This window comes from Amblyraja radiata, unplaced genomic scaffold (assembly GCF_010909765.2).
Source record: "Amblyraja radiata isolate CabotCenter1 unplaced genomic scaffold, sAmbRad1.1.pri S79, whole genome shotgun sequence".
Taxonomy (NCBI): Eukaryota; Metazoa; Chordata; class Chondrichthyes; order Rajiformes; family Rajidae; genus Amblyraja; species Amblyraja radiata.
In genome coordinates, this window is record NW_022630169.1 from 315061 (window position 1) to 335969 (window position 20909).

Sequence of the window (20909 nt, forward strand, 5' to 3'; positions counted from 1 at the left end):
TCATGAATGTCATCTGTGGCCACCTTAAAGATATTCCAGTCTGTAGCCTCTAAACATCCCTGCAGGCTAGCCTGTGCACTGTCCGTCCAGGTGTTAACAGTTCTGACTGTGACTGGCTATGCCTTAAGCCTCTTGGTGTAGGTGGGCTTGAGCCGAATTGCCAGGTGGTCAGACTTGCCGAAGTGGGGTATTGGTTCAGCTGTAAAAGCATTTTTGATATTACTGTAGCAGTGGTCCAGTGTCTTATTTCCTCTAGTTGGGAAAGTCACAAACTGATACAGTTTTGGAATGTTTTTCTTGAGGTTGCAATGATTAAAGTCTCCCAGAATAATAAAAGCAGCATCAGGATATTTGTTTTCATGCTCATTGATCATGTTGTGTAGCTCCCTGAGTGCAGCCTCTTCTTTGGCAGAAGGGGGAATATACACGACACTCACAATAATACATTGCAGTTCTCTGGGTAAATAAAACGGCCGTAGCTTCACAGTTAGATCTTCCACATTCTCAGAGCAAGATTTAGAAATAAGCTTACAGTCGGTACACCAGGTTTGTTTGACGAGGACGGCCGTTCCTCCGCCGCGGGTCTTGCCGCTGTCCGCTGCGCTCCGGTCCTCCCTGAAGGCCGTGTAGCCGTCTGGTGTTATCGCCTCGTCGGGTGTCCTTTCCCCCAGCCATGTTTCACAGAAGCACAGCATGGAGCAGTCCTGTAAGTTCCTCTGCGTGGAGCCCGAGCATGGAGCTCATCCATCTTATTTACCAGAGACTGGACGTTAGCAAACAGTATAACCGGGAGGGCTAACCTTCCATTATCTAAATGGTGGCCGACTAGGAAAAGGGGAGATGCAGCGAGACCTGGGTGTCATGGTACACCAATCATTGAAAGTGGGCATGCAGGTGCAGCAGGCAGTGAAGAAAGCGAATGGTATGTTAGCTTTCATAGCAAAAGGATTTGAGTATAGGAGCAGGGAGGTTCTACTGCAGTTGTACAGGGTCTTGGTGAGACCACACCTGGAGTATTGCGTACAGTTTTGGTCTCCAAATCTGAGGAATGACATTATTGCCATAGAGGGAGTGCAGAGAAGGTTCACCAGACTGATTCCTGGGATGTCAGGACTGTCTTATGAAGAAAGACTGGATAGACTTGGTTTATACTCTCTAGAATTTAGGAGATTGAGAGGGGATCTTATAGAAACTTACAAAATTCTTAAGGGGTTGGACAGGCTAGATGCAGGAAGATTGCTCCCGATGTTGGGGAAGTCCAGGACAAGGGGTCACAGCTTAAGGATAAGGGGGAAATCCTTTAAAACCGAGATGAGAAGAACTTTTTTCACACAGAGAGTGGTGAATCTCTGGAACTCCCTGCCACAGAGGGTAGTCGAGGCCAGTTCATTGGCTATATTTAAGAGGGAGTTAGATGTGGCCCTTGTGGCTAAGGGGATCAGAAGGGATGGAGAGAAGGCAGGTACGGGATACTGAGTTGGATGATCAGCCATGATCATATTGAATGGCGGTGCAGGCTCGAAGGGCCGAATGGCCTACTCCTGCACCTAATTTCTATGTTTCTATGTTTCTATGTTTCCACTGCTAACCAAGCGCCGGAGTCGTCGTTCGGTCCCTCCCCGTCTGCCGCGTCTCCGCCTGGGCCTGTCGTTGTCCGGGTGCCGGCTTAGCGACGAGTCGCTGTAGCGTATTAGCTCAGGGTAGGGGTTAGACGTGCTCGGGTCTAAATGTCCGAAAGGACTGCACTCTCTCAGTCGTAGTAGGGTCGCCCGGTCATAGACGCCGTTTGCTGACCATGCTGTTACCGTAGTATGGCACAAAATAACAAGAAACAGACAAAAAAACAGGTTGACTCTGAGAGCTCCGCGACGTCGCCCTCTCAGGTGCGCCATCTTGACGTACAATTTTTGTCGCCTAATTATAGGAAGGATGTCAACAAAATAGAGAGAGTACAGAGGAGATTTACTAGAATGTTGCCTGGGTTTCAGCAACTAAGTTACAGAGAAAGGTTGAACAAGTTAGGGCTTTATTCTTTGGAGCGCAGAAGGTTAAGGGGGGACTTGATAGAGGTTTTTAAAATGATGAGAGGGATAGACAGAGTTGACGTGGAAAAGCTTTTCCCACTGAGAGTAGGGAAGATTCAAACAAGGGGACATGACTTGAGAAGTAAGGGACTGAAGTTTAGGGGTAACATGAGGGGGAACTTCTTTACTCAGAGAGTGTGGAATGAGCGCCCAGTGAAGGTGGTGGAGGCAGGTTCGTTTTTATCATTTAAAAATAAATTGGATAGTTATATGGATGGGAAAGGAATGGAGGGTTATGGTCTGAGCGCATGTATATGGGACTAGCGGAGATTATGTGTTCGGCACGGACTAGAAGGGTCGAGATGGCCTGTTTCCGTGCTGTAATTGTTATATGGTTATATGGTTATATGGTTTAGAGCGATTTAGAGTGGTTTACAGGGGTTTAAAGAGGGTTGGAGGGTTTACATGCGGTTATAGGGGTTTTGAGGGGTTTACAGGGGTCTCAGAGGTTTACATACATTTACAGAGGTTTACATGGGTTTACAGCGGTGTCGAGGGGTTTCGAGTGGGTTAGAGGTGTTTGGAGAGGTTTACAGGGGTTTAGAGGAATTTACATGGGGTTTAGAGGGGTTTACAGAGGTTTAGAGGAATCCAAAGTGGTTTAGAGGCGTTAGAGGCAAAGCTTGTATATCTTATAGCTATATAAGATCTTTGGCTAGAGGGGTTTAGATGGGTTTAGAGGTGTTTAAAGTTGTTTGGAGGCATTTACATCGGTTTACAGTGGTTTCATGGATTTACAGGGGATTAGAGGGGTTAGGAGGGATTTCAAGGGTTCAGAGGAATGTATAGGGGGTTACAGTTGTTTAGAGAGGATGAGAGGGTTTAGAGGGATTTACAGGGGGTTGGGGGGGGGGGGTTAGATGTGTTTAGAGGGGTTTAGAGGTGTTTAGGTGGGTTAGAGGTGTTTAGATGAGTTTTGGGGGTTTTCGAGGGGTTTTGAGGGTTCAGAGGTGTTTGAGTTGTTTTAGAGTGGGTTAGTTGCGTTTACAGGGGGTGTTAGTGGTTTATATGGGGTTTACATGGGGTTTGGAGTGGTTTCATGGGTTTACAGGGGGTGTAGGTGAGTTCACACGGGTTTACAGCAGTTCGCATGTGTTTACACTGCTCTGGAGAGGTTTAGATGGGTTTTCAGATGTTTTGGCGTTTTTACAGGGGTTACAGGGGGTGTCTGGGGTTTACATGTTTAGAGGGGTTTAGAGGTGTTTAGAGCGGTTTACAAGGGATTTAGACGGATTTGGAGGAGGTTTAGAGGGGTTTAGATTGACTTACATGGGTTTACAGGAGTTTAGAGGGACAGAGCTATTTAGCGTGGTTTACGACGGGTGGGGTTAGTGGTTGCCACAGTTTTGGATTAGTTTAGAGGGGTTTAGGTGGGTCTACAAGGTGTTTACAGTGGTTTGGAGGGTTTTAGATGGATTTAAATGGGTTTAGAGGTATTTGGAGGGGTTTAGAGGGGTTAGGAGGGATTTAGAGGAGTTTGGATGTGTTTGAGGGGGGTTGGTGCAGATCAGAGAAGTTTAGAGGGGTTTAAGGGGGGTTCTACGGGTGTAGAGTTGTTTTGAGCGGGTACCGGGGCGTTAGAGATGTTTAGAGTGGGTTAGAGGGGTTCAGACGGGTTTAGAGGGCTTCAGAGGGGATTACACGTGTTTATAGATGATTAGATGGGTTTCGGTGGGTTCCGGTGGGTTTCGAGTTTTTTACAGGGGTTCAGAGGGGTTCAGATGGGTTTATAGGAGTTTAGATGGGGTTTAGAGGGATTCTGAGAGGTTCAGAGGGGGTTAGATTGGTGTCGAGGGTATTACAGGGGTTTCCAGTGGTTTAGAGGGGTGTAGAGATGTTCAGAGGGGTTCAGAGAGGTTTGGAGGTGTTTAGAGTGTTTTAGAGTGGTTTCGAGTGCGTTTTGTGGATCAGAGGGGTTCAGAGCGGTTCAAATGGGTTTAGAGGGGTTGAGAGTACCTCAGAAGGGATTAGAGAGGTTTAGAAGTGTTTACTGGGGTTCCGAGGGGTTTTGTGTGGTTCAGAGGTGTTTAGAGGGGATCACAGTGCTGCAGAGGGTTCAGAAGGGTTCAGATGAGTTTCCCGGTGTTTAGATGGGTTTAGAGGGATTCAGAGGAGTTTAGAGGGGTTCAGAGGCGTTCAGATATGTTTAGAGGGGTTTAGAGGTGTGTAGATGGTTTAGAGGAGGGTTAGATGGTTCAGAGGAGTTCAGAGGGGAATAGATGGATTTAGAGCCGTTCAGAGGGGTTCAGAGGAGTTTAGTGGGGTTTGGAGGGGTTTAGAGGTGGTCAGATGAGTTTTGAGGGGCGTCTGCGAAAATTGCGAGACTGGAGATAAAAGTACGAGCCTGCTACGAAAAATGAGCGAGCGTGATACGAACAATGCGATCCTGGTGCGAAAACTGCGATCAGGCGCAAAATGTGCGAGCCTGGTGCAAAAAGTGCGAGCTTGGTGCGCAAACTGCGCTCCTGGTGCGTAAACTGCGATCCTGGTGCGAAAACTACGGTCCTGGTGCGAAAACTGCGATCGTGGCGCAAAAATGTGCGAGCCTGGTGCGAAAAGTACGAACCGTCTTCAAAAAATGCCATCCTGGTCTGAAAAGTGCGAGCTGGTGCGAAAGCTGCGAGCCTGGTTCAAAGAGAGCAAGCCTCAGCAAATGGGGAATTTGGGGAGCGCAGCATTAAATGCTGAATCAGGGGAGGACACCAATAAATGGGGATGTAGGGGATAGCACCAGTAAATCGGAAATTAGGGGAGAGCGCCAGTAAACAGTGGCACAGCTGCCTCACGTTCAGAGACCGGGTTCGATTCCGACCACGGCCGCCGTCCGCACGGTCTGTATGTTCTCTCCGTGACCGCGTGGATTTCTCCAGAGATGCCGCCTGGCCCGCGGTTATTCCAGCTTTTTGTGACCACATATGTTGTATCTGTGTTTCTCAGCTAAAGCTATGCAGCTCGGAGGCACAGTGGTAGAGTTGCTGCCTTACAACGCCAGAGACGCGGGTTCAATCCCGACCAAGTGTGCTGTATGTATGGAGTTAGTACGTCTTCTCCCTGACCGCATGGATTTTGTACGACATCTTCGGTTTCCCCCAATCTCCAAAGACGCATAGGTTTGTAGATATACAGGTTTAAATGTAAGTTGTCCCCAGTGCGTGTAGGACATCGACAATGTGTGGGCATCGCTTGTAAGTGCGGACTCGCACTGTTCCTTTTCGAGACACTATTCTCCAGAGATGCTGTATGTCACGCTGGATTATTCCAGCATTTGTGTCTATCTTCGGTTGAAACCAGCATCTGAAGCTCCTTCCTGTGCGAAGCTATTCTTGTCAAGACATTTGAGGGGTTTAGAATGGTATATGCGGGGTTATAAGAGTTGTGAGAGGGTTCAGCGGGGTTTAGAAATGGTTCAGAGGGGGGTAGATGGGTTATAGCGGTTCAGAAGGGAAGTCGAGCTGTTTCGAAGGGGTTAGAAGGGCGTCAAGGGGTTTATAGGGCTTTAGAGAGTTTAGAGGGGCTTAGAGAGGCTTAGAGATGTCTAGAGGGGTTTAGAGGGGCTTACAGATGTTTAAGGCGGTTGATAGGGGCTCAGAGGCGCTCCCGAAGTCCTCAGGCCGCGCTGGTCGGTGCTCCGACTCTGGCGATCTCGGATCCCAGGCTCCGAGGTGTTTTAAATCCAGCGCCACCCGCTGCTGGGCGCTCTTAGCCACAGCTCATCTGATGTTGGAGTCGGCGTTCACAGCACTCCGGAGCTTACCGCACGACGACCCGGGTAGGACATCGCCCACTCCGTGATGGTGACCCAGCGCTGTGCCGCCACCGAAGCTGCAGTCCCGGCCGATCCCGGCAGGAAACGCCGCTCCAGTCCCGAAGGTAGGCCGCACGGAGAGGGCGAAGATGCGATTCCGCAGGAAAACCGCATCTCCGAACAGCTAGGGCTAAGAAAATACAATTTCTTCCTTCCCACCCCCACATAAAAAGTTTAGAATTCCAAAATAAAACGTTTTTAGACACTAGAAAGGGTGAAAAGGCGGACTGAAGGCAGAGCAGCCATACTCTTGCACATCCGCCATTTTGTTTACATGTGTTTAGCGGGGTTTAGTGGTGTTGAGGGCGTTTACAGGAATTTAGACCGATGTAGAGGGGAATAGAGCGGTTTCGAGAGGTTTCGAGGTGTTTCGAGGTGTTTAGAAGGGTTTACAGGGTTTTACAGGGGATATAGAGCGGAATAGAGAGGTTTCGAGGGGTTTGCAGGGGTGGTGGTGGGGGGGGGGGGTTAGATGTGGTTTACAGTGGTTTAAAAGAGTTGACGGTGTTTTAGAGGGGTTTAGAGGGATTTAAAATGGTTTGGAATTGTTTGGAGGTGTATATAGGGGCGTAGATGGGGTTTAAATATGTTTAGAGGCGTGTGTAGTAGTTTGGAGGGGGTCCGAGGGGTTTAGAGGAGTTTGGAGGGGTTTAGAAGGGGTTGGAGGTATTTGGATGGGTTTAGTGGGGTTTAGAGGGGTTAGAGGGTTTAGAAGATTAACACTGGTTTAGAGGGGTTTAGAGATGTGTTGAGGGTTTCTGAGGGGTTTAGATGTGTTTAGAGGAGTTTAGAAGGGTTTAGAAAGGTTAAGAGTTGTTTAGAGGGTTTTACAGGGGTTTAGAGAAGTCTACAGAGGTTTAGAGGGCTTTAGAGGGGTTCAGAGGGAAGTATAGAAGTTAGAGGTGTTTTGAGTGGTTTTCAGGGGGTTTAGAGCGGTTCCCATGGGGGTTAGAGTGACTTGGATGTGTTTATAGGCGTTTAGATGTGTTTATAGAATTTTAGAGGGGATTATAGTGGATTTGAGTGGTTTAGGTGTTAAGAGTGGATTACAGGGGTTTACAGGGGTTTAGATGTGTTTACAGGGGTGTAGAGGGGTTAATAATGGGTTGACAGGGGTGTTCATCAGTTTAAAGGGGTTTACAGCGGGGTTTAGAGGGGGTTGTAGTTCTTTACTGTCGTTTAGATGTGGTTTGAGGGCATTAGAGCGGTTTACAGAGTGGTTTAGAGGGGTTGGCAAGGTTTAGAGGGGTTTACAATGGTTTAGAGGGGTTTAGAGTGGTGTTCAGGGCTTTAGACATGGTTCCAGGGTGACCAAGGCTGAGAGCCGAACTTCCAGGGATATTCAATATTCAGGAGGGTTAGACAGAAAGGAAAAGGAGGTGGGGTAGCGTTGCTCGTTAGAGAGGAGAATAACGGAAAAGAACGGAAGGTATTGGCTTGGAGGACGTGGAATCGATATGGGTAGAGCTGCGAAACAATAAGGGGGAGAAAACGCTAGTGGGAGTTGTGTACAGGCCACGTAACAGTAGTAGTGGAGTTGGGGATGGCATTAAACAGGAAATATAAATGCGTGCAACAAAGGTAAAATATATATAATGGGTGACTTTAATCTACATATAGAGTGGGTGAATCGAATTGGCTGAGGAAGGGGATTTCTTGGAATGTATGCGGGATAGTTTTCTAAACCAACATGTAGAGGAACCAACGAGAGAGCAGGCTATTCTAGATTGGGTCTTGATGAATGAGGAGGTGTTAGTTAGCAGTCTTGCTGTGCGTGGCCCCTTGGGCAAGAGTGACCAAAATATGGTTGAGTTCTTCTTTAGGATGGAGAGTGACATTGTTAATTCAGGAACAAGGGTCCTGAACTTAAAGAAAGCTGACTTTGAGGAGATGAGACGTGAATTGGCCAAGATAGACTGGCAAATGATACTTAAAGGGCTGACGGTGGATATGTAATGGAAGGCATTTATAGACTGCATGGATGAACTACAACAATTGTTCATCCCAGTTTGGCAAAAAAAGAAATCAGGGAAGGTAGTGCATCCATGGATAACAAGGGAAATCAGGTAAAGTATCAAAACGAAAGACGAAGCATACAAATTAGCTCGAAAAAGCAGCCTACCAGAGGACTGGGAGAAATTCAGTGCAGCAGAGGAGGACAAAGGGCTTAATTAGGAAAGGGAAAAAAGATGATGAAAGAAAACTGGCGGGGAACATACAATACTGACTGTAGAAGTTTTTATAGATATGTGAAGAGAAAAAGATTAGATAAAACAAATGTAGGCCCCTTGCAGTCAGAAACGGGTGAATTGATCATGAGGAACAAAGACATGGCAGACCAATTGAATAACTACTTTGAATCTGTCTTCACTAAGGCAGACATAAATAATCTGCCGGAAATAGCAGGGGACCGGGGGTCAAATGAGATGGAGGAACTGAGTGAAATCCAGGTTAGAGGGGAAGTGGTGTTAGGTAAATTGAATTGCTTAAAGGCCGATAAATCTCCAGGGCCAGATAGGCTGCATCCCAGAGTACTTAAGGAAGTAGCCGCAGAAATAGTGGATGCATTAGTGATAATTTTTCAAAACTCTTTAGATTCTAGAGTAGTTCCTGAGGATTGGAGGGTAGCTAATGTAACCCCACTTTTTTAAGGGAGGGAGAGAGAAAACGGGGAATTACAGACCAGTTAGTCTAACATCGGTAGTGGGGAAACTGCTAGAGTCAGTTATTAAAAATGGGATAGCACATGTGGAAAGTGGTGAAATCATTGGGCAAAGTCAGCTTGCATTTCTGAAAGGTTAATCATGTCTGACGAATCTTATAGAATTTTTTAGGATGTAACCAGTAGAGTAAATAAGGGAGAACCAGTGGATGTGTTATATCTGGACTTTCAGAAGGCTTTCGACAAGGTCCCACATAGGAGATTAGTATACACATTTAAAGCAAAAGGTATTGGGGGTTCAGTATTGATGTGGCTAGAAAACTGGCTGGCAGACAGGAAGCAAAGAGTAGGAGTAAACTGGTCATTTTCACAATGACAGGCAATGACTAGTGGGGTACAGCAAGGCTCAGTGCTGGGACCCCAGTTATTTAAAATATATACTAAACCAAGTGCAGACCCGTCGGGTCTGTTCCCCCAACGTGCGGTTGTGGGCCGGGGGGGGAGGCGGCATGCAGCGTCACACACACTAACTATCCCCCCTCCCCGCACTCACGCTAATTACCCCACTTGATATTATATTAATATTATTAATTTGCTCATTTTACCCCATAACCACCCTATCTACTGACGCATCGCCCCCAACTTGCAGTCACATCTAGAGAGAGGGGGGGGGGCGGGGGTAGAGAGTGAGGATAGAGAGAGAAGGGGCAGAGACAGAGAGAGAGGGGAGGAGATGGAGTGGATGGAGGGGAGAGAGAGAGGGGGAGAGAGGGGGGAGAAGGGGGAGGGGGGAGAGAGGGGTTGGGGGGAAGGGGGGAGAGAGTGGAGGCGAGAAAGGGGGCGAGAGAGTGGGCGAGAAAGGGGGCGAGAGGGGCGGGGTAAGGAGGGGGGGGAGAGGGGAGCGCGATGGGGGTGAGAGTAGATAGGAGTGATGAGATGGGTGGGGGAGAGGTGGGTGGAAGGGAGGGGAGGGAGGTCAGGGTCAGAGGGACTAGTGGGAAGGGGTCGTGTGGAGGGGGGGAGGGGTGCTAGTGGGGATGGACAGTTGGCGGGGCGATGGAGGGGAGGAGGGGGAGAAAAATGAGGGGAGGAGAAGAGAGGGGGAGGAGAGGAGAGAGAGAGGAGAGGAGGAGAGGAGAGCCAGAGAGGGGAGGAGAGGGGGGAGAGACGGAGAGGGTAGAGGAGGAGTGGGGCGAGAGGGAGAGGTGAGGTAAAGCAGGATGGGGGAAGAGAGAGATGGGGGAGAGGAGGGGGAGAGGGGGGAAGAGGAGAGGGTGGGAGGAGGGGGGAGAGGAGAAGGGGGAAGGAGATGGGGGGAGGAGGGGGGTTGGAGGGGGGGAAGAGGAGGGGGAAGAGGAGGGGGGAGAGGAGGAGGGGAGAGGTGGGGAAGAGGAGGGGGAAAGAGGAGGGTGGGAAGAGGAGGGGGAGAGGAGAGGGGGGGAGGAGAGGGGGAGAGGAGAATGGGGGGAGAGGGTGGGAGGGGGAGGGGAGGGGGTGAGAGGAGTAGGGGGTGAGAGGTGAGGGGGGTGAGAGGAGAGGGGGTGAGAGGAGAGGGGGGTGAGAGGAGAGGTGGAGAGAGGAGATGGGGAGGAGAGAGAGGAGAGGGGGGAGAGGAGAATGGGCAGAGGAGGTGGTTAGAGGAGAGGGGGGGGAGGAGAGAGGGGGGAGAGAGGGATAGAGAGGGGGGAGAGTGGAGAGGTGAGAGAGGAGAGGGGGGAGAGAGGAGAGGGGGCCGATAGAGGAGAGGGGGGAGAGATGAGAGGCGGAAGGAGGAGAGAGGGGGGGAAATAGGAGAGGAGAGAGGGGGGAGAGAGGAGAGGGGGAGAATGGGAGGGAGAGGTGGGGAGAATGCCTTTTTACTCAACCCAAACCCCCCAAACAACCATTTGCATGCAGTGCTTTTTTCCCTCAAACTAACCATAACCATATTTTCATTTTCAAACCAAATTAAGGGGACTTACTCACAGCTGTGTAGACATTTGTTCAGTCATTCAGAGCTCATACCTCCATGTTGTAGAGACTGATTGGGGCACACCACTTCCTGGTTTTATAGTCCCTCCTCCTCCCACCAGCAGGAGCAGCAGAGAGAGTGGGGAATTTTGTAAAAGCATTAATATCTCTGTAATTTTTCATCGATAGGAAAAATCCTCGGCACACATACGGCGGAGCGGGGGCTCTGAGCAAGGTAGCCAAAAATGACGTCCGTAGGTGGCGGCGTTCTCTCGGAAATCTCAGCACAGAAGGCCAAAACCGGTCAAGAAAATACTTTTAGTAATATAGATTAATGATTTGGACGAGGGAATTGAATGCAACATCTCCAAGTTTGCGGATGACACGAAGCTGGGGGGCAATGTTAGCTGTGAGGAGGATGCTAAGAGGCTGCAAGGTGACCTGGATAGGCTGGGTGAGTTGGAAAATGCATGGCAGATGCAGTCTAATGTGGATAAATGTGAGGTTATCCACTTTGGTGGCAAAAACAGGAAAGTAGACTTGTATCTGAATTGTGGCCGATTAGGAAAAGGGGAGATGCAACGAGACCAATAGAAGGGGTATGGTGGAAGCCTGTAATTGGTGGAAGAGGATCAGAGGAAGCAGCTGATTGGGTGCAACCCCAGGTTTGCATTCTGCTTTCATAGAAACATAGAAACATAGAACATAGGTGCAGGAATAGGCCATTCGGCCCTTCGAGCCTGCACCGCCATTCAATATCATCATGACTGATCATCTAACTCAGTATCCTGTACCTGCCTTCTCTCCATACCCCCTGATCCCTTTAGCCACAAGGGCCACATCTACCTCCCTCTTAAATATAGCCAATGAACTGGCCTCAACTACCTTCTGCGGGAGAGAATTCCAGAGAATCACCACTCTTTGTGTGAAAAAGGTGTTCCTCATCTCGTCCCCCTTATTCTTAAACTGTGACCCCTTGTTCTGGACTTCCTCAACATCGGGAACAATCTTCCTGCATCTAGCCTGTCAAATCTCTTAAGAATGTTGTTAGTTTCTATAAGATCCCCCCTCAATCTTCTAAATTCTAGCGAGTACAAACCGAGTCTATACAGTCTTTCTTCATATGAAAGTCCTGACATCCCAGGAATCAGTCTGGTGTACCTTCTCTGTACTCCCTCTATTGCAAGAATGTCTTTCCTCAGATTAGAAGACCAAAACTGTACGCAATACTCCAGGTGTGGTCTCACCAAGACCATGTACAACTGCAGTAGAACCTCCCTGCTCCTATACTCAAATCCTTGTGCTATGAATGCTAACATACCATTCGCCTTCTTCACTGCCTACTGCACCTGCATGCCTACTTTTAATGACTGGTGTACCATGACACCCAGGTCTCGTTGCATCTCCCCCTTTCCTAATCGGCCACCATTCAGATAATAATCTACTTTCCTGTTTTGCCACCAAAGTGATAACCTCACATGTATCCACATTATACTGCATCTGCCATGCATTTTCCCACTCACCCAGCCTATCCAAGTCACCTTGCATCCTCCTAGCATCCTCCTCACAGCTAACACTGCCCCCCAGCTTCGTGTCATCCGCAAACTTGGAGATGTTGCATTCAATTCCCTCGTCCAAATCATTAATATATATCGTAAATAGCTGGGGTCGCAGAACTGAGCCTTGCGGTACCCCACTAGTCACTGCCTGCCATTGTGAAAAGGACCCGTTTACTCCTACTCTTTGCTTTGTGTCTGCCAACCAGTTCTCTATCCACATCAATACTGAACCCCCAATACCGTGTGCTTTAAGTTTGTATACTAATCTCTTATGTGGGACCTTGTCGAATGCCTTCTGAAAGTCCAGATATAACACATCCACTGGTTCTCCCTTATCCACTCTGCTAGTTACATCCTCGAACAATTCTATAAGATTCGTCAGACATGATTTACCCTTCATCAATCCATGCTGACTTTGTCCAATGATTTCACTACTTTCCAAATGTGCTGCTATCCCATCTTTAATAACTGATTCTAGCAGTTTCCCCACTACCGACGTTAGACTAACTGGTCTGTAAATATCCGTTTTCTCTCTCCCTCCCTTTTTAAAAAGTGGTGTTACATTAGCTACTCTCCAATCCTCAGGAACTACTCCAGAATCTAAAGAGTTTTGAAAAATTATCACTAATGCATCCACTATTTCTGGGGCTACTTCCTTAAGTACTCTGGGATGCAGGCTATCTGGCCCTGGGGATTTATCGGCCTTTAATCCATTCAATTTACCTAACACCACTTCCCGGCTAACCTGGTTTCTGACTGCAAGGGACCTACATTTGTTTTAACTACTCTTTTTCTCTTCACATATCTATAAAATCGTTTGCAGTCAGTTTTTATGTTCCCTGCCTGTTTTGTTTCATAATCTAGTATCCCTTTCCTAATTAAGCCCTTTGTCCTCCTCTGCTGGTATCTGAATTTCTCCCAGTCCTCTGGTAGGCTAGTTTTTCTGGCTAATTTGTACGCTTCATCTTTTTTTTGATACTATCCCTGATTTCCCTTGTTTTCCACGGATGCACTACCTTCCCAGATTTATTTTTTTGCCAAACTGGGATGAACAATTGTTGTAGTTCATCCATGCCGTCTTTAAATGCATTCCATTGCATATCCACCGTCAACTCATTAAGAATCAATCGCCAGTCTATCTTGGCCAATTCACGTCTCATACCCTCAAAGTTACCTGTCTTTAAGTTCAGGACCCTTGTTTCTGAATTAACGATGTCACTCTCCATCCTAATGAAGAACTCAACCATATTATGGTCTCTCTTGCCAAGGGGCCACGCACAACAAGACTGCTAACTAACCCTTCCTCATTACTCAATACCCAGTCTAGAATAGCCTGCTCTCTCGTTGGTTCCTCTACATGTTGGTTTAGAAAACTATCCCGCATACATTCCAAGAAATCCTCTTCCTCAGCACCCTTGCCAATTTGATTCCCCCTAAACTATATGTAGATTGAAGTCACCCATTATAACTGTTTTACCTTTGTTGCACGCATTTCTAATTTCCTGTTTGATGCCATCCCCAACTTCACTACTACTGTTAGGTGGCTTGTACACAACTCCCACTAGCTTTTTCTGCCCCTTAGTGTTTCGCAGCTCTACCCATATCGATTCCACATCCTCAAAGCTAATGTCCTTCCTTTCTATTTCGTTAATCTGCTCTCTAACCAGCAACGCTGCCCCACCTCCTTTCCCTTTCTGTCTATCCCTCCTGAATATTGAAATCTCTGGATGTTCAGCTCCCAGCCTTGGTCACCCTGGAGCCATGTCTCCGTGATCCCAGCTATATCATAGTCATTAATAGCTATCTGCACATTCAACTCATCCACCTTATTACGAATGCTCCTTGCATTGAGACACAAAGCCTTTAGGCTTGTTTTTAAAACACTCTTACCCCTTATACTATTATGCTGAAAAGTGGCCCTTTTTGATTTTTGCCCTGGATTTGCCGGCCTGCCACTTTTACTTTTCACGTTGCTACCTATTGCTTCTACCCTCATTTTACACCCCTCTGTCTCTACGCTCACACATTTATGAAACCCTTTCCCTTTAACTCCATCCTCCACTATCCCATTCGACACCCCACCCCCCTTATTTAGTTTAAAACCACCCATGTAGCAGTGGCAAACCTGCCTGCCAGAATGCTGGTCCCACACCTGTTAAGATGCAATCCGTCCCTTTTGTTCAGTTCCCCCTTACCCCAAAACAGATCCCAGTGACCTAAGAATCTAAATCCCTGCCCCGTGCACCAGTTCCTCAGCCACACGTTCAGGTCCCGTATCTCCCTGTTGCTGCTCTCGCCAGCACGAGGAACTGGAAGCAAACCGGAGATAACAACCCTGGAGGTCCTGCTTTTCAGCATTTGACCGAGCTCTCTAAAGTCACGCTGCAGAATATTCATCCCCTTCTTTCCGACATCGTTTGTGCCGACATGCATTACCACTTCCGGATGTTCACCTTCGCCCTTGAGGATTTTCTGCACTCTGTCCGTGACATCCTGGATCCTGGCACCAGGAAGCAGCACACCATCCTCGCATTCCGTCTGTTGCCGCAGAAAACCCTGTCCGTACCTCTCACAACGGAGTCTCCCACTACAATGGCGTTGCCTGCCTTAGGCCTTTTTAGTTTTGACTCAACAGCCCTATTCGCATCGCAAGCCAGTCCGCCGCTCAGTGTAAACACCTCTTCTGTCCCGACAGCTTCTAAGTGGGTGAACCTGTTCACAAGAGGTACAACACCCGGGGAAGTTGGCATCCCATGCTTCCCTCCCTTTCTCACTGTCTCCCACCTTCTCTCTTCCAGTACCTTAGGTGTAACAATCTTACTGTAGGACTTGTCGAGGAACGACTCCGTTTCTCGGACGAACCGGAGGTCATCCACTTGCTTATTCAGTTCCCCAACACGGTCCTTCAGGAGCTCTACCTGGATGCACTTCTTGCATTTGTAGCAGCCAGAGGCACCAGCGGTGTCCTTGACCTCCCACATGCTGCAAGCATCGCACTGAATCAGCTTGCTTGACATCTCCTTCTTTCGTCTCTACCTCTCAAGCGTATTGCGTGGTCTCCTCTTCTCAGGCTCCTCGCCGAAGACTCTCGAGTCAAAGACTCAGAGGTTTGGTTTGTAATTGCAGAAGGAGGTTTGCTTTGAAAATACAAAAGTTTTTTTTGGTTTGAAAATGCAAATGGTGCTTTGGTTTAGTTTGGAAATGCAAAAGGTGGTTCGGTTTGAAAATGCAAATGGTGGTTTGCTTTGTAAATGCAAATGGTGGTTTGCTTTGTAAATGCAAAAGGTGTTTTATTTGAAAATGAAAAAAGATGGTTTGATTTGAAAATACAAAAGGTGCTTTGCTTTGAAAATGGAAAAGGTGCGCGGGGGCGGGAATGGTGTGTGTTGATGTCACTCGGCCTCGCGGCGTTTCCCGGGAGCAGCCGTTGATAACCGACAGCCGTTAAAAGTTGTTCGTGTCGGGTCGGGGTCGCTCGGGAGCGAGCGTCGACTGCACACGACCGTGCAGTTAACGGACGTTGACGTGTGTGTGTGTGTGTATGGGGGGGGGAGCGTCGACAGTTGGAGTTCTTGAAGAATCCATTCAGTCCACCCTCTCCCCCGTCTCTCTCAGTTTAAAACTGTCGTTGACTTTCCTTCTCAGTCACACTGGCTTCTTTCTCCCCCTAGAATCTTTCTTCCTCTTTGGAATAAAATCATTCGGATTCTTCCGAATTATTCCCACCAGACATTCCTGCCATTGCTGTTCCACCCTCATCCCTTCCAGGGTCCATTTCCAGTCATCTTTGGCCAGGTCCTCCCTCATGCCTCTGCCGCCTCCTTTGCTCAGCTCCAATACCGACGCATCCGAGTTCACATTCTCCCTCTCAAATTACAGATTTCAAACTGATCATATTGTGGGCGCTACCTCCCAGTGGTCCCTTTATCTTGACTTCCCTTATCAAATCCGGTTCATCACACAACACTAAATCCAGAATTGGCTTTTTCCGGGTCGGCTCCGTTACAAGCTGCTCTAAGAATCCATTCGGAGGCATTCTTCAAATTTCCTTTCTTGTGCTCCAGTATCAATCTGAATTTCCAAATCCACCTGCATGTTGACATTTCCCGTGACCCACCTTTCTAAGATACCAATTGTATCTCCTGGTGTAATTGGTATCCTATATCGTGGTTTCATGTTTGGAGGCCTGTAAATAACACCCATTAGTGTATTTTTACCCTTACTATCCATCAGATCATGAGGAAGGTAACGCCCCTTCCGGGGGGTGCAGGAGTATAAAGCCCCTGAGGTCGGACGCGAGTCAGTCACTCTGGAAGATCATGAGAGAGTCCAGAACTGTAATTCTACGCAATGAGTCAACTGGACTGTGAGTCTTCAATGTGATTGGAATAACTGACGTAAGCCCGCAATGTGCTTGCAATAAACGATTTCTTAGCCCTGCACTGTGCTTGACTTGAAATGGAATGGATTGAATTGTTGGCCCAGCACTCTGCTTGACTTGAAACATAGAAACATAGAACATAGGTGCAGGAGGAGGCCATTAGGCCCTTCGAGCCAGCACCGCCATTCATTGTGATAATGGCTGATCGTCCCCTATGAATAACCCGTGCCTGCCTTCTCCCCATATCCCTTGACTCCAATAGCCCCCTAGAGCTCTATCTAATTCACTCTTAAATCCATCCAGTGACTTGGCCCCCACTGCCCTCTGTGGCAGGGAATTTTATAAATTCACAACTCTCTGGGTGAAAAAGTTTTGTCTCACCTTAGTCTTAAATGACCTACCATTTATTCTAAGACTGTGGCCCCTGGTACTGGACTCGCCCAACATTGGGAACATGTTTCCTGCATCTAGCTTGTCCAGTCATTTTTATAATTTTATATGTTTCAATAAGAACCCCATCATCCTTCTAAACTCCAGTGAATACAAGCCTAGTCTTTTCAATCTTTCCTCATATGACAGTCCCGCCATCCTAGGGATCAATCTCGTGAACCTACGCTGCACTGCCTCAATCACCAGGATGTCCTTCCTCAAATTAGGAGACCAAAACAAGGCCCGTACGATGCTTTTCAAAAAGGGGGGTGGCATGACAGGATTACAAACAACTTAATGTGAAGCGTGAAGTCCCTCAATGCCTGGGTCCAGGGCCCGCTTAAGGGCCCTGGAAGCTCAGGGGGTTTAGATGCTCTCTGATGCATTCGGAGTCTTATTTTTGAACATTTTTGCACAATAATCTATGACCAATATTTTAGAAATTAACAGGAATCTGAGGTAGCTTTTTCACACAAAGGGTGCTGGGTATACGTAACGAGCTGCCAGAGGAGGTAGTTAAGGCTGCGACTATCCTAATGTTTAAGAGACATTTGGACACATACATGGATAGGACAGGTTTAGAGGGATATGTGCCAAACGCGTGTGAGTGGAACAAGTGTAGGTGGGACATGCTGGTCGGTGTGGAGAAGTTGGGCTGAAGATCCTGTTTCCACACTGCATCATTCTATGAACAATGCATGTAGATAAGTAGAGAAGATTTGAAAGAGGAGTGAAATGTAAAGGCAGATAGAGGTTTATGGGTGGAAATGAACATAGGAAAGGAGGGGGGAGAGTGGGCTTGGGCAGATGGGTGAAGGGAAAATAGTCTCAAAGTGCTGGAGTAACTCAGTGGATCAGGCAGCATCTGTGGAGAACATGGATAGGTGACGTTTCACAGAGTGCTGGAGTAACTCAGCTCGTCAAGCAGCATCTGTGGAGAACATGGATAGGTGACATGTCACAGAGTGCTGGTGTAACTCAGTCGGTCTGGCAGCATCTCTGGAGAAAAGGTATAGATTGTATTTCGGGTCAAGATCGTTCTTCAGTAATATTCATGATGTGACATGCATAGACATTTCTAAATGTTACCCAAACCATCTTGCCATCTCCTATAACATCTCCTATAACATCTCTCCTGCCTTGGGTGATGCTGGACAGGATACAAGCTTTGGAACACGGTGTGAAGCTGTTGCCGTCTGTCCCAGCCTCAAGAATCTTTCAATCTCCTCCTGAAAAATGTCCATTGACTTGACCTCCACAGCTGTCTGTGGCAATGAATTCCACAGTTCACCATTCACTATTGGAAACATCCTTTCCACATCCTCTCCATCCAGGTAAAAACCTGCAATGAGAGGATGTGGAAAGGATGTTTCCAATAGTGGGAGAGTCTAGGGCCAGTTGCCACAGCCTCAGAATTAAAAGACATTCCTTTAGGAAGGAGATGAGCAGGAATGTCTTAGGTCAGAGGGTGGTGAACTGTGGAATTCATTGCCACAGACAGCTGTGGAGGTCAAGTCAATGGACATTATTCAGGAGGAGATTGAAAGATTCTTGATTGATACGGGTGTCAGATGTAATGGGGAGAAGGCATGAGGATGGGTTTGAGAGGGAAAGATAGTCATAGGGTGATACAGTGTGGAAACAGGCCTTTCGGCCCAGCATGTCCCATCTGCACTAGTCCCACCTGCCCACGTTTGATCCATATCCCTCCGAACCTGTCCTATCCATGTACCTGTCTAACTGTTTCTTAAATGTTGCGATAGTCCCTGCCTCAATTACCTCCTCTGGCACCTTGTTCCAGACACCTACCACCCTTTAAGTGAAAAACATACCCCACAGATTCCTATTAAATCTTTTGCCCTTCACCTTTTGCCCTCCTCTGCTCCTCGATTCACTTACTCTGGGCAAAAGACTCAACCATATCTATTCAAATCATGATTTTATACACCTCTATTAGATCATCCCTCTTCTTCCTGTGCTCCATGAAATAGAGTCCCAGCCTACCCAACCTCTCCCTATCGCTCTGGCCCTCTAATCCTGGCAACATCCTCGTTAAATCTTCACTGTACCCTTTCCAGTTTGATTACATATTTCCTATAACATGGTGCCCAGAAATGAACACAATACTCTGAATGCGGCCTCACTAACTTCTTATGCAACTGCAACATGACCTCCCAACCTGTGTACTCAGCCTGACACGCTGAGTTACTCCAGCACTCTGTGAAACGTCACAGAACAGGGCGAGATTCGCAAGTTTACTGATGATACAGAAGTGAGTGCTTTTGCAGAGAGTGAAGATGGTTGAGAAAGATTGCAGCAGGATCTGGATCAATTAGCCAGTTGGGCAGAGGAATTGTGATGGTTGCATGGTTCCTTGAAGGTGGTGGCGCAGGTATATCAGGTGGTCAAAAAGTATTTTGGCACTTTGGCCTTCAGCATCCGTAGAACATCCGGTGGCGCTGTTGCTAGCTGCCTCCGCCTTCAGTCCGGTATTTTTTATTTATTTTTTGTTATGTTTGAAGTGTGTTTTTTAATGCATTTTGTGGGGGAAGGGGGTACGGTAAGGGGGATACCGTCCTTCAGTCGCTTCCTAGAGAGGACGCGGCTATTATTCGTCGCGTCCTCCCCCCCCCCTCCCCCCACCAGCGGCATACCTACTGGGCATACCTACCTTTCCTGCCGGGACCGACCAGAGCAGCAGCGGCGGGGCAGCACTGATACATCGCGGGGCTGGGGATGCCTTACTGGGGATCGCCGTTTGGAGCCCCGGAGTGCTGGATCTGCGGCACCGACATCCTGGAGCCGTGGTTCGCGGAGCTCCCAACGCGGGCGGCGCTGATCAACAACGCGGAGTCCTGCGACTCCGCCCGGCTCGGCCTGTGGACTTCGGGAGCCGCGGACTCCTGTGGGAGGCGGCTGATCTGGAGGTCCGGGCCGCTGAGGATGTTCCCCGTCGAGGTTTCGGCGTCGGCGTTCCATCATCCCGGCCTGAGCATCGGGCCGCCCGTGGCGGAGACTGCGAGTGCTCGGGAGGCCCCGACCACGGGTGAACATCTGGGAAGATTGGCGGGGAGGCTGGCTGGACTATGGTACCTTCCTCAACTTTGGTGCCACTGTGGGGTTGTGTTGTGTCATGGACTTCTGTGTTTGTGCTTTAAAAAAAAAGTTTTATTTATTTATTATTTATTTTATGATAATTGATTGTAAGGAAAATCCATTTCGTTGTCTCTTATGAGATAATGACAATAAATTGAATATAATCCAATCCAATCCAATCAGTCAGAGTATTGAGTATAGACGTTGGGAGGTCACGTTGCAGTTGTATAAGACGTTGGTGAGACCGCATTTAGAATATTGTGTTCAGTTCTGGGCACCACGTTATAGGAAAGATGTCAAACTGAAAAGAGTACAGAGATCCCCGTCCTGGATCAGTCCAATCAGGGTTGTGTCATCCGCAAACTTGAGAAGATTTACAGAGGTGTCTGTGGAGGTGCAGTCATTGGTGTGGCGAGAGTAGAGGAGAGGGGAGAGAACGCATCTAGCGGTGCACCTATGCTGATCGTTTGCGGGTCCGAGATATGCTTTCCCGCCTCACATGCTGCTTCCTGTCTCTCAGGAAGTTGGTGATCCACCAACAGAGGGGTTCAGGCACAGTCAACACAGAAAGTTTGGAGCGTAATAGCTCTGGCACGATGGTGTTGAATGCAGAGCTAAAATCAATCAAACAAAATCTTCGCATAGGTCCCCTGGTGGTCTAGATGCTGGAGGATGAAGTGCAGGCCCAGATTGACTGCGTCATCCACAGATCTATTGGCCCAATTTGCAAAATGCAGATGGTCCAGCAGAGGGATTGTGATATTTTTCAGCTTGGCCAGCACAAGCCTTTCAACGGTTTTCATGACTACATAGGTCTGTGCGACAAGCGTGTAGTCGTTAAGACCAGTAATCCTTACCTTTTTGGGTACAGGGAAAATAGTGGAGACTTTGAAGCAGGCAGGGACAGTACATCTTTGCAAGGACTGGTTAAGCATGAGTAATT

General features: G+C 48.1%; 1 protein-coding gene across 1 annotated transcript in view; it reads right to left on the reverse strand.

Moving 5' to 3' along the window:
- Nucleotides 1-116: 116 nt before the first annotated feature.
- The window catches only part of LOC116969563 (NACHT, LRR and PYD domains-containing protein 12-like), a 53087-nt gene continuing 32294 nt past the window's right edge, over nucleotides 117-20909 (reverse strand). Inside the window, exons 11-12 of the mRNA XM_033016402.1 lie at nucleotides 1590-1798; nucleotides 117-716 (exon numbers count right to left, since the gene is read on the reverse strand). Coding sequence (XP_032872293.1) covers nucleotides 117-716; nucleotides 1590-1798 — 809 coding nt within the window. The remainder of the gene's footprint in view (nucleotides 717-1589; nucleotides 1799-20909) is intronic.